At 61.3% G+C, this 13,581-nt stretch overlaps 1 protein-coding gene across 4 annotated transcripts in view; it reads left to right on the forward strand.

Annotated features, from left to right (window-relative positions):
* Window positions 1-3,787, forward strand: part of LINGO1 (leucine rich repeat and Ig domain containing 1) — a 98,807-nt gene extending 95,020 nt beyond the window's left edge. For all 4 annotated transcript variants that reach the window (XM_012651867.1, XM_012651866.1, XM_012651868.1 and 1 more), the window contains one exon: window positions 953-3,787. In XM_012651867.1, coding sequence (XP_012507321.1) covers window positions 965-2,809 — 1,845 coding nt within the window. In that variant the 5' untranslated portion in view covers window positions 953-964 and the 3' untranslated portion in view covers window positions 2,810-3,787. The remainder of the gene's footprint in view (window positions 1-952) is intronic.
* Window positions 3,788-13,581: the final 9,794 nt, after the last annotated feature.

Genomic DNA, 13,581 nt, shown 5'->3' on the forward strand with positions numbered 1-13,581 from the left:
GGAGCATGCTTCCTGCTGGGGACCAGAACAAGCTTCTCAGAGCAGCGGACTTAACTTAGGCTTGGAGGGGGGGTTTCAACAGCCAGGGCAGGGGCATTACGGGAGGAAAGCACGGCAGGAGCCCAGTCCCAGGGGGCAGTGAGATGTCCCAGCCAGAGCTCAGGAGTCTTGGCTGGGGCACCCCTGGGCCCCAGAGGAAGGGAGGAGTCAGACCCACAGGGAGGCCAGGTAGGATTTGCAGGGAAAGGGGCAGGTGGCTTCAGGGCTGGGCTTCCTGGAGGAGGGGGCCCTCCAGCCATCTGGGAACCCCGGCAGGGAGCAGACTGACGACCACTGAGAGTACCACTGGGTTTGCAACTGCCCAGGACTCTTCGGCTGCAGGCCCGGCTGCGGCGGTGGGCAGGGGCACGTTGTCAGCACCTGGGGGAGCTTAGGGCTGAAGGCGAGTGGGTGGGGTCCCAGAAGCCTGGAAGCCCTTGCCCTGAAGGCGGGATGGGCGCCAGCTCCTCTCTGCAGCCTCCCCTGGCGGTTCCCTGGGGCCTCTGCCCTTGAGCCCCTTTGATCCCCTCTAGTGAGCCCAGGGCGGCCAGACCCCTGGGCTTCATCCCTGACAGCAGCAGGGAGCTAAGCCTCGGGTAGGGTGCGTGCCTGGAGTCATGTAAAGGAGGTGGTGCCAATGCCCCAGGCTCCTCTGGGGTGACCCGCCCTTCCCTGAATGTCCCATTCCAGGGCTGCCGGGAGGGTCCTCTGGGAAGACTGGACAGGGTGAGAAGCAGGGAGTGCGCGGCAGGGGTGGCAGGGGCCCTCGGGCCTGGGCATGTGGACCCCTCCTCTCTGTGTCAGGGTCATCGCGACAGGCTGGAGGGCTTGGGGCGCAGAGGGTGCGGGGTGGGGTCCAACCGAACGCTGCCCTCTAACTGCCCCCGCCGCCCTGTGCTTGCTCCTGCTGCAGGTGAGCGAGAGGATGCTGGCGGTGGGCGCGAGGAGCGTGCCCAGCCCCCTCCTGGCCTGCTGGCAGCCCATCCTCCTGCTGGTGCTGGGCTCGGTGCTGTCGGGCTCTGCCACGGGCTGCCCGCCCCGCTGCGAGTGCTCCGCCCAGGACCGCGCTGTGCTCTGTCACCGCAAGCGCTTTGTGGCAGTGCCCGAGGGCATCCCCACCGAGACCCGCCTGCTGGACCTGGGTAAGAACCGCATCAAAACGCTCAACCAGGACGAGTTCGCCAGCTTCCCGCACCTGGAGGAGCTGGAGCTCAACGAGAACGTCGTGAGCGCCGTGGAGCCCGGCGCCTTCAACAACCTCTTCAACCTCCGGACGCTGGGCCTCCGCAGCAACCGCCTGAAGCTCATCCCGCTGGGCGTCTTCACTGGCCTCAGTAACCTGACCAAGCTGGACATCAGCGAGAACAAGATCGTCATCCTGCTGGACTACATGTTCCAGGACCTGTACAACCTCAAGTCGCTGGAGGTCGGTGACAACGACCTCGTGTACATCTCCCACCGCGCCTTCAGCGGCCTCAACAGCCTGGAGCAGCTGACCCTGGAGAAATGCAACCTGACCTCCATCCCCACCGAGGCGCTGTCCCACCTGCACGGTCTCATCGTCCTGAGGCTCCGGCACCTCAACATCAACGCCATCCGAGACTACTCCTTCAAGAGGCTGTACCGACTCAAGGTCTTAGAGATCTCCCACTGGCCCTACTTGGACACCATGACACCCAACTGCCTCTACGGCCTCAACCTGACGTCCCTGTCCATCACGCACTGCAACCTGACCGCCGTGCCCTACCTGGCCGTGCGCCACCTGGTCTATCTGCGCTTCCTCAACCTCTCCTACAACCCCATCAGCACCATCGAGGGCTCCATGTTGCACGAGCTGCTGCGGCTGCAGGAGATCCAGCTGGTGGGCGGGCAGCTGGCCGTGGTGGAGCCCTACGCCTTCCGCGGCCTCAACTACCTGCGCGTGCTCAATGTCTCCGGCAACCAGCTGACCACCCTGGAGGAGTCGGCCTTCCACTCGGTGGGCAACCTGGAGACGCTCATCCTGGACTCCAACCCTCTGGCCTGCGACTGCCGGCTCCTGTGGGTGTTCCGGCGCCGCTGGCGGCTCAACTTCAACCGGCAGCAGCCCACGTGCGCCACGCCTGAGTTCGTCCAGGGCAAGGAGTTCAAGGACTTCCCCGACGTGCTGCTGCCCAACTACTTCACCTGCCGCCGCGCCCGCATCCGGGACCGCAAGGCCCAGCAGGTGTTCGTGGACGAGGGCCACACGGTGCAGTTCGTGTGCCGTGCGGACGGCGACCCGCCGCCCGCCATCCTCTGGCTCTCGCCCCGTAAGCACCTGGTCTCAGCCAAGAGCAACGGGCGGCTCACAGTCTTCCCCGACGGCACGCTGGAGGTGCGCTACGCCCAGGTACAGGACAACGGCACGTACCTGTGCATCGCGGCCAACGCGGGCGGCAACGACTCCATGCCCGCCCACCTGCATGTGCGCAGCTACTCTCCCGACTGGCCCCATCAGCCCAACAAGACCTTCGCCTTCATCTCCAACCAGCCGGGCGAGGGAGAGGCCAACAGCACCCGCGCCACCGTGCCTTTCCCCTTTGACATCAAGACCCTCATCATCGCCACCACCATGGGCTTCATCTCTTTCCTGGGCGTCGTCCTCTTCTGCCTGGTGCTGCTGTTTCTCTGGAGCCGGGGCAAGGGCAACACGAAGCACAACATCGAGATCGAGTACGTGCCCCGGAAGTCAGATGCAGGCATCAGCTCCGCCGACGCGCCCCGCAAGTTCAACATGAAGATGATATGAGGACGGGGCGGGGGGCAGGGACCCCCGGGCGGCCGGGCAGGGGAAGGGGCCTGGCCGCCACCCGCTCACTCCGCAGTCCTCCCCCTCCCCCACTCCCCTCCACACTCCGCTCTCTTGCTCCTCCGCCCATCCCCTGCTGCCCCACAGCCCTCGCCACCCGCCCTCTTTCTACCAGGACCTCAGAAGTCCAGGCCTGGGGACCCCACGGCACAGGGGTGCTCACTGACAGACGGGAGTTGAAAGCCGACAGACCGACACACGGCAGAGTCAGTAATTCAATAAAACAGTTACGAACTTCCTCTGTAACTTGGGTTTCAATAATTATGGATTTTTATGAAAACTTGAAATAATAAAAAGAGAAAAAAACTATTTCCTATAGCTAGTCGGAATGCAAACTTTGACGTCCTGATTGCTCCAGGGCCTCTTCCAACTCAGTTTCTTGTTTTTCTCTTCCTCCTCCTCCTCTTCCTCCTTTCTCTTCTCTTCCCCTGTGGGGAGGGATCACTCAGGAAAACAGGAAAGGAGGCTCTGGCCCTATTTGCCTGCCCCCGCCAGGGCGCCACTGGGGCAGGCGGGGCGGCGGCCCGGCCCAGACCTGGGCTGGCTGTTGCAGGGAGCAGGTCGAGGGGCAGGTCTGCCAGGCTGCCAGGCAGCACAACTGCCAGGGGGTGGGAGCTGGGCTTGAGTGTGGCCGAGACTCTGGACAGGGGCTGGGGTCCTTCTGGGGGACAGCACAGCCAGTGGAGAGAGCTGGGGGCTAGAGGTAGGACTGAAACCTAGCCTCTGGTCCCAGCTCTGCTGCTCACTTGCTGTGTGGCCTCGAGCAGGTCACCGGCCTCTCTGGGCCTCAGTCTCCACATCTGTACAAATGGGAACATTACCCCTGCCCTGCCTACCTCACAGGGCTGTTGTGAGGAATTGATGAGATGATGTATGTGAAACACTTTGTAACCTGTAAAGCGCTGTGCACACGTGTGGGTGACTGTTCTCATTATGGTCATTGTTATCTTTGTGGGGGATGGGGCTGGTGAAGGGACCTCCGTGGGGGCAGGGCTGGGGGACCAGGGACTGGGCTGCAGCCAGAGGCACTGGCTGGAGAGATGGGTCCCAGACGCACGGGGGGTCCCGCGGCCTGTGAGCATCAGAGATCCTCCCACCTCTGGTCTGGGAGCTGCCCTAAGGGCTGGAGGCCCCCTCCAGTGTTGACCTAGACCTATGCAAGCCTTCTTTCCATAAGCATTTATTGAGCACCTACAGTATGCCACTTCCCACATAAAGTGCCCAGTCTGTGGGGGCTGGGGGAGGCAGTCTGGGGCTGCCCAGACCCAGGTCACCACCCAGCTTTGCCCCGTCTTCCACCAGGCCATTCTCTGAGCCTGTCCTGGACTTCCGTGGGTTCCGGGATTGGGGCTGGGATCCACCCGCACATGAGCTTAGCAGGAGGGCCAGACAACGTCTGCCCACGCTGCCCAGCCCTGCCCCCTCAAACCAAACCTAGACGCTCCAAGCTCAGCCCCTGAGAGGGAAGCCCCATGCAACAGCGTGGGACGAGCCAGGCAGTCACCTTGTCACCTTGGACCTTCCCCAGAGTCCACAGGCCTTGGCTCAGAAAGCTGGGCCAGGGGCTCACCAGCAGCCACATGCTCCCCACCGCGTCCCTGTCAGGAGGGAGGGCCCCAGCGTCAGGGAGGCCTGGCCTCCCCCTGGGTTCCTCTTTCTCCTTGGGGACTCCTTGGATTCTGCCCCACAGTGGGCCCAGACTGGCCCTGCTGCCCATTCCTCAAGCTGGAGGAGAACCCCACCGATGCAGGAACCCACGGGCACAGACTCGTCTGAACACAGCGGGGGAGCACTAGAGAAGTCAGCCCTCAGCAGACAGAAACTTCCAGAATGCAGCTCTTCCAGTCAGGGTTCTTCCCAGGGCTCACGGCCCCCACCTAAGCTGGCAGGAACTAAGTAGCTACACCCAGCATCTTCTAAACCAAGCCTCTAGTGGGAGGGCGTGGTGGGCAGAGTCCAGCATGGAGTTGACATTCATTCATTCATTCACTCCGAAGACTGCTCTGCTTCTGGGTCCAGCTGATGCCATTTGCAGCCAGGGCTGGGCCAGCCGTTCCTCACCCCCACCCCCCGCCACCAACCAGGACTGGCCCTGGCTCTGGGGAGCGCTCCAGCCCTCTGAACTGTGGTGTCATCCCCGGGGAAGAAACGCGATCCTCTCCCCATAGGGTCCTGGGACGTTGGTGTGCAAAAGGTTGAGGCTCCCTGGGGGGCAGCCTGGACTAGTGCTTGTGAGGCTGGAGGTGGGGTCTGAGTTCCAGTTCCAGTTCTGGTGCTTACCAGCTGTGTGGGGCTGTGACTTAACTCCTCCAGCCTCAGTCTTCTCACCTGTAAAATAAAGACGGTCTGACTAGCTCGGGTCCGTAGGAGGATTAAATGAGGGAACACAGGTGTGTTTGCTGAGTGGCGCAGTCCCTGGCACTCAGTGATCCCTCTGCAAATGGTCACGGTGACGATAACCCAACTCTAATACGGATGCAGAGGGTGGTAGCTTATCAGAAGTCACACAGCTTCAAAGTGACAGAACCAGGGCCTGATTCCAGACTCTCAGAGCCATGTCAGGCAGGAGACCACTTTGGGAGCACACGGGGCAGGGAGAGGAGTCCTCCTGCGGCGTGTGAGTGGCCTGCATGCACTGAGGGGCCAGTGCTGTCATGTGAGGCTTCGGGAACCCGGCAGGCCTGCCCACCTCCCAATAGCGAACAGAGCATGGGCCTCCGTCCCCCAGCCCTGGAAGCCCAGTTGGCACTGTCCTCCCAAGAGACAGCGTGTAGGATTGTGACTTAATCCCTCTGGGATGTCTCAAGGTTCTGGTAAGAGCATGGGGGTCAGGGGCCAATTTATTCCTAGCTACTGGGAGGGAACTGACCCTCTGAGGAAACTGAAGGACGTGAGGAAATCATTAGGTTGTTTTCAGATAGGGGAAGAGGATCCGGTTGGGGGATGAGTGCCCAGCCTCGGCGGACTGGGTTGGCCCAAGCAGAGGAGCCTGGGCCCAGGCAGAGCCCAGGCTGGGAGCCAGGAGGCCTGGGTTTTGGTCCTGGTGCAGCCCCTTCCCAGCTGTGTGGCCGCCTTCTGTGGACGACGGATGAGGGCCACCGCTGCTAAGAGCCCTGCCAGACTTAAGGGGACATCCGGGGAAGCCAGGCTGGAGAAGCTACTTTCTCCCTGGCCTGCCAGCCTCCTTGCCCCCTTTACCTGGCAGACGCACGTCGGAGCCTGAACCCAGGTGCAGTTCGGGGACCAGAACCTTCCTGGGCCACCCATATTCCCCCGCAGGCCTGGTGACCCCGCTCTGGCTTAGATCCCATGGGGTCGTGGAGTCAGGGTGTGTTGCCACCTCAGACCCCATAGGGATCGCTCACCTTTCATCCGGGGGCCACCGGGATGAGGTTGGAGGAGGCTACTGAGGAAAAAGCAAGATGTTGAACCCTGAGAGTCCAGCGCACTTTCCAGGAGACCGAGACCAGAGCAGCCCCCTGGCCTGCTCTTCGTGAGGCGGGCGTGCCTTGAAGAGACAGGGTGTTAAGACTGGGAACCCACCCTCAGCCTGCAAGTGGACCCTGCCAAGGACGGCACCAGGCGGGTGAGTCTTAGAGGGAGCAACGAGCACCAGGACTGCTCCCTGGTTCACCTCCCACAAGTCAGAAAAAGAGGCTCAGAGACGGAAAGTAACCTGCCTAGAGTTACACAGCAGAGTGGCAGATGGAACATGGGCTTTGGAATCAGGCAGACCTTGGTCCAAGTCCCATCTCCACCACTGAGTCCCGTATGCAGAATGGGGTCAAGAACGCTGTGTTTATAGGGTGTCTGGGAAGATTAAAGAGAGTGTTGTAAAGCGCCCGCCTACATGGTGTGTGGCCCCTGTTCGGGGTACGCTGGTGACCACTGTTGTCGGCGTGACATCCTGTGCACATGCAGGGGAGTGGTGGCTGAACTCAGGAGCTGGTCGGGTAAGAGACTGTGCAGGACAAGAGAACTGGAACTCCCAGGCGGTTGGGCTGGAAAGCAAACCTGGGCCTGCCCTCTGCCTTGCCACTGGAGGCCTCAGGGCTGTAGGGGAGGATGGGAGCAGACTCTGGAGCCATCCCCCATCTGCCCAGGACAGAGCAGCCGTGCCCTGGGGCCCTGGAGGACCAGGCTACAACCTGTGTGTTGGGGCGGGGGGGATATCGCAGAGAGAACAAGGGAGAAGGGGTCAGAGAGCAGTGTAGACCCCTGGCTGGTGTCAGGAGTCCCTGGGGAAGTTCTGTCACCAGCTGGCCAAGGGACCTTGAGTATTTTAGGGCCTGGAGTCAGGGTATGTGAGGCACAAGGAGTAGGGACAACACAGACCAGCTGGAGTTAAATGAACTGGTGGAGCCCTCGCACAGGCTGGTTCCACGGACCAGCGCCTTTCCTGCTGCTCTCCTCACTCTGGTGTCCTCTGAGGACATGACAGCCGGCGCGGGACCGAACGTTCCCCCAGCTCCCGTTCAAACTGCCCCGGCTCCAGCCTCCTTCCCTTCTGGCTCGCAAGAGAAGAAAAAGTCAGATCGGCCACCTACCAGCCAATGGGGTGGCTGCCTTGAGGTCAGGTGCCCATCCCCTTGCCCAATCAGCTGTGGCCAAGGAGCTCAACCTTCGCAAGCCAACTTGGGTGAAGACGGTGCAGAAAGGACAAGGGACTGTATCAGTTATCTATTTCTGCATCACAACACCCCAAAACTTAGTGGCTCACAACAACCGCCATTTATTTGTCCCCAGTTCTGCCACGTGGGCAGGGCTTGGTGAGGACACTCATCTCTGCTCTGTGGGGTGTCCATGGGGGAGACCTGACTGGAGCTGAAGATCCCAGGTGGCCTCTGGCCGTGTGTGTCGCCTTGGCGGGGGAGCCCAGAAGGGCTGGAGGACAGCCGGCCTCTCCTTTGCGCGTGGTCTCTGCAGGCTAGCCAGACTGCCCCACGCTGGCTCGGCGCTCCGAGACGGCCAAAACGGACACCCAGGCCAGGAAGTCCCCTAGCATCACATCGGCCTCATTCTGTTGGTCAAGGCAAGTCACAGGTCCCCGGATTCAACGGGAGGGGGGACAGTTCCCAGCTCTTGACAGGAGGAGCTACACAGGCACACGGCAAAAGGGCAGGCGGGATGTGAGAGTCGTTGTAGCCACCTTTGGAAGGTCACTCTGCTGTGTCTCGTTACTTTGAGGAACCACCCATTGGTGTACGGGCTGCGACAGTTCGCCCGGGAGTAGGGGGCTTAGAGTAACAGTGACCGGCCCCGTGACCTACAGCTGCTGAGTGAAGAGCCAGGACTTGAACCCAAGCTTGCTGCCCTCTGTCCCTGTGCCCTTTCCGTAGCAGGAGGAGGTGCCGAGGAAATACAGCAGCAACCACAGCAGCTACTGTTCATCGTGGCCCGTGCCCGGCACCAGGCCACACATTTTCTTGCTCAGCCCTGCCGTGAGGAGGGTCTAACATGCTCCCTTGCAGACGCGAACACTGAGGTTCAAGGAGGAGAAGTGATGTCCCTGGGCCACCACCAGGTAGGCACCGAAGTCGGGATTGGTGCTCAGGGCGCCAGTACTTCACTGCATAAAAAGCACCAGGCTGGGCCCCTCACTTTGAGCCGCTCCAGACTTGGGCTTCTCATCTGGGAAGTGGGCACAGCCACATCAGCTCCTGCGGCAGCCTCCCTTTGCAGAGTGGGGCGACGAGTATGCTGTCGCACGGGAAGGTGGGCACATGGGGTAGGGTCGGGATCAAAGCTGTTGCCAGTCAGGTCCCCGCTCCTGCTCCCAGCCCACCTCACGTCTCTGTGGGGCCCTGAGACCGGACCATAATACACAGGCCCAGCAGCCTGTTGTGAGGACCGTCGGAGGGCACTGATCACGCAGTGCACCCCTGGGAGGACAGAGCCCTCCCCTGGGAGCTCTGGCCTCTAACTGCCTGCGGGAGCTGACTGCTCAGCCTGTAAGGGGGTTTATAGCCTCCCATAAACCTATTATGGCACATTCTGCATCCCCAGCCCAGGCCTGTCATCATGCCAGGTGACAGTGCTGGTGTCTGGGAAGGCTAGAGTGGGGACCTTGGGGGCCATGGAGACTAGGGGGACGCCCCAGTGCTCAACCCAGCCCCTCTCCTCGCCCAGCTCCTTCATACCCCAGCCTTCACGCCCCCCAGGAGGCCTCTCATGCCCTGGATGCGACCCCAGCAGGGATGGGGGCCTGGCTCTCCCTGTACCCTCCCAGGATCCACCCCCTCAGTCCCCGTCTGGACCGTGAGACACCACCATGGAGACGGCCAATCCTGGGGATGGCGCAGAGGAGCAGGGAGAAGGAGGAAGCTGGAGGTGCAGGAAAGATAAAGGCAGGCAGGAGAGAAGAGGGCTGGGCCCTCCCCACCACCCCTCCCCGTTCCAGGGGCCGGAGTGCAGCCCAAAGGCAGTGATCAGCACCACCGTCTCCCAATTTAAGATGAGAACCACAAATCTCAGAGAGGCTGAGCCACTGCCAGGGTTGCACAGCTAAGTCATGCCACCTTAGAAAGCACAAAATGCTCCATAGGTGCTTCTATGTTGCAGAGAAGGAAACTGAGGCACGGGGAGGAGAAGTGACAGGTCCAAGGTCACAAAATGAATGAGCCAGCAATAGCACTGGCTCTGACTCAGCTGACCTGGGAGGTGGCATCCAGAAAGCCTTCTCATGGGAGACGCAAGGTCGGACTGGCCCCGGGGCACTCCGTCCCAGAGGAGGGGGACAGCTGGAGGCCCCGACTTTGCTGTCTGACTTGCAGACATTTACATAGCTCGTTAGAAAAATATGGCGTCATAAAGAGGAGAGACGCGGGCACAGTAAAGCCTCGTCCCCTCTGTCGTCTGCCAGCCCCAGGGCCTCCGTCAGGACATGCCAAGGGCACAGGAGGGAGGCCTGGGTGGGAGGCGGTGTGCAGCTGCCCCCAGCATCTCCCAGAGCCGGGTCCCGGTGAAGCTTCCCAAGCCTTCGTCTCTCCTGGGCTCTGTCGCAGCCCAGCAGGAGGAGGTGGGGTACGCTTGGTCGAGTGCCTGAGCCTCTCTGGGCTGACCCTTCCCAAGGGCCTGAGAGAAGCCTAAACCGACTGGGTCCCCAATCTCTTCCATCTTCAGGGTTCACCCCAGACCTCAGTGGTACCCCCTGTTCCACTTCTCTGCCCTCACACTTCCCTGCAGCCGAAGTGAGGCACAGTTGCAGCCTGTCTAGCAGGACACTTGCGGCCCCGCCTTGGGCCCACGAGCCCCTCTCTCCACGCTCACACCGCCGCAGTCGCCTGGAACAGAGCAGGAGCCTGCGGCCATCCGCCTGCCCCCGCCCTGGCCCGTCCCCCAAACCTTCCTCACGTGCTGCTCAGTCGGGACATGCAAAGCCCCTAGAGGCTTTGCCACCCGAGCAGCCACCTCCCCGCCATACCTGGAGGTCACCTCTCGGGAGTCTCCCTGTGTCCTTCTTGGGCAGCCTGCCAGTCATCTACCACCTGGGGTAGATGACTCATCTACTCACCTGGGGGTGAGTCCCTGCCCCTCTGCCTCACTTTCCCTCTATGTACAGCTGGGGTTGGACAAGATGGGCTCCAAGAGCCCCACCAGGCAAGACAGCCCCTGAGGAGTGGACAAGATCCTCTGCCCCATGGAGCCACCAGCAGGGAGGCAGGGACCCGTGGGAGGCCCTGCAGGCAGAACGTGGAGCGGGACTGCCTGGCCGAGAGCCGGAAGGACAGCTGTTCCCTTTCTCCTGTGGGACAGCTGGAAGGGACAGGGACACTGCAAGGTCGATGGGCCCCTGCGGTTGCCCAGAGACAGAGGCAGTGCCGCAGGGCAGGGTGGATGGAGGGTTCTGCGTGAGGCTGAGAGCTGCAGAGGCGAGGACAGACCATGGTCGCTTCCCAGGTCCCAGCTGGGCCCTCCCGCTGCCCTCCAGCCCTCCCCGACGAAAGCCAGCTCTCCAAACACTCTTGTAGGAAGCGGGTAGATGAGGGGCAACACCTGGTGAGCACCCTGCGGCCGTGGAGCCCCGTGACCCCAGGCAGTGGCAGGCTGAGGGAGAGTCCCCTTCACGCAGAGAGCAGACGGGGGATCCAAGGCAGGCACCAAATTCTCAAGGGTCCCAGGCCATCAGCTCCAGTTCCCCTGGCTTAGGGGAATCTACTTTGCCCTTGAAGCCTCTCCTGGGCCAGAGACAGAATCTCCCCTCCTACTGGCTCTTGGTGCCTGTGTGAAAGGTAGGGAGGGTATGGGTGGCTGGGAAAGCTGAGGCAGGGTGTTCTGCAGAGCACCATCCAGGCAATAGGGAGCTATAGTGGGCGCTTGAGCACAAGAGGGTTACATCTCAGAATCTGAGGAGGAAAGATTGGAGCTGTGGGAGCAGAGGAGGGAGAGGCTGAAGCCCCTTCTTTAGGGTGAGTATGCACACCTCTCTGGTCACACACATGACCCCTACTCCAGCAGGCACACATGTGCACACAGGAGAGCTCGCATTTGTACAGCCTCACACATTCTCCCACACAGACACGCAGCAATCTGTGTCCACACAAAACCTTTTCATGGCGCCTGCACGAACAAACACGGTCAATGGACAGGAGATAATAGCTGTTACATCGAAATACTCACACTGAACCCTCTGACCCCTGCATTCACACTAATGCACAGACCCACAGAGCAGCCCGCACCCCTCACACACGCAGGGGTGGGGACATGCACATAGCTGTCAGGTGCTGAGTCACGTCCCAACCAAGCCCCCAAGCTCTGACCATCGGAGCCCTCCTAGAGGCTCCTGGCCCGTCTCCATCCCGCGGGCTCTCTCCTTCCTGGGATCACAGCACAGCCAGGCTGGCCTCTGTGTTCAGTGCTCACCCACCCTGCACACACGTGAGTCCACACGCGCACACGGGCGTAACTGGGGTAGCAGCCTGGAGCCTCGCTCCCACCCTGGAGCCGTGACCGGCCAATGAGAGCGCGCCGGGCACTGTCTCCTAGGCGACCAGCTGGAGCTGCCTGGCTACGGGCTGGGGGGGCGTGGCCACGGGGACCCCAATCACTGGGGACCCTGTGCACTGGACCCCGTTCTTAAAGGGCTAGTTAGAAGGCAGGGCTGGGCTGAGGGCAGGAGTGGTAGGGGTGCCTCACAGGCGCCAGATACTGAGACCGAGATGAATCCCAGCAACCCCGGTCCCTCTGGGTGGGCTGGGGACAGACAAGCATCCTGGCCAGAGGTGCTGTGCGTGGCTGTGAGGGGACCTGGCTCAAAGTCTCCAGGGAGCTTCCGTGGCTCAGGCCTGTCTCCTCTGTCCAGAGGATTCTGAAGCGGTCACACTGGCCACCTTTCTCGTCCATCCTCAGAATCCCAAGCTCCTTCTCCTCCAGGCTCATCGGTGTTCCTCCCCTGCTGGGATGTCCCCTACCCTCTCCCCATGCGCCCCCATGTGCGCACACACCCAGTCCTAAATCAGTCTGTGGTTTAGGGCCTGCCACGTGGGGACACACCAAAGCAAAGCATTCCGTGAGGGGGAGGCTCGCCCGAGGGCTGAGTGTAGGGATTTCGGAGCATGGGGTCTGGAGGCAGGTGACCTGGGTCCAAATCCTGGCCCTGCCACGTGTCGGCTGTGTGAGTCGGGCACGTCACCCGCGTAACTTACGAGGAGGTCGTTAGCCCATGCCTGCGAAACACTCGGAACAGTGTCTGGCACGGAGTAAGAGCTCAGCAAACGTCTGCCGCTACTAGCAGCATTCTGTGGATTCCCCACCCAGCTCCAGCCCCCGGCCTGCATTCAGAACGCTCCCAGCTATCGTGGGCCCCTGGACCAGGTGACTCACGGTGGCGGACACGGAGAGTTTGTCCCTGCAACACAGGCAGACCCATTGCAGCACCAGGTGCCCTGTGCAAAAGCGAGACTTGTCTCAGCCAGGTGGAAACTGAGAGTCACGGTAAAGACCAGTCGTAATGGTCTTTTACCCTGTGAGACGCAGGAGCTTCTCCGCCCTCTCTCTTTAGGAATGTCATAAATGAGTGTTCTCCGCCCGCAGCCCTCGATTGCAATGGCCACTCTGGGAGGGGCCTGTGGCTCTCAGCCTTGGAGAGAGCCGTCGCCATTTGTCTGCCCGCTCCCACCGGAAAGGGAGGTTGCTCCTCACCAGAGAACAGGGTCTCAACTGCAGGAAAGGGCTTTGCTCAAGGTCTCCCCAACACTCTTTCACCCCACACCCAGTCTGTAGTTAGACATTTACCCAGGGCTGCTCTGCCTGCGTCCGTCCTGGAATCTCACTCCGCTCTGTCTCCCAGGGCCTCCCTCCTGACTGGGTCGGGTTCTAGCCCAGCTCACCTGCTACTCCCTGTGGGACCCTGGTCAGTTTCCCCTATCTGGGTCTCAATTCGCCATCGATAAAGTGGGGTGAGGACTCTTGCTCTGCAGCACGCCCTTCCTCCCCCTTTCCCACGTATCCATCCAACGCCTACCTTCGCCAGTCCCTGGGCTAGGCGCTGGCAATATTGCAGAGACCAAGACAAGCAAAGCTCGTGCCCTCAGGGAGGCTGGACACCAACCAGGGATTCGCTCAGGTAATACACATTCAAACATTGTGATCAGAGACATAAGTACCAGGAACTATGAGAAATCATGCAGGGTGGGACAGAAGCAGGCTCTGTGCTTCCCAAGCGCTCTCTAGCCTGCGTAACAATAGCGACGACAGCCATGGGAGTAATCATA

The sequence above is a fragment of the Propithecus coquereli genome, unplaced genomic scaffold (genome assembly GCF_000956105.1).
Source record: "Propithecus coquereli isolate 6110/MARCELLA unplaced genomic scaffold, Pcoq_1.0 Scaffold372, whole genome shotgun sequence".
NCBI lineage: Eukaryota > Metazoa > Chordata > Mammalia > Primates > Indriidae > Propithecus > Propithecus coquereli.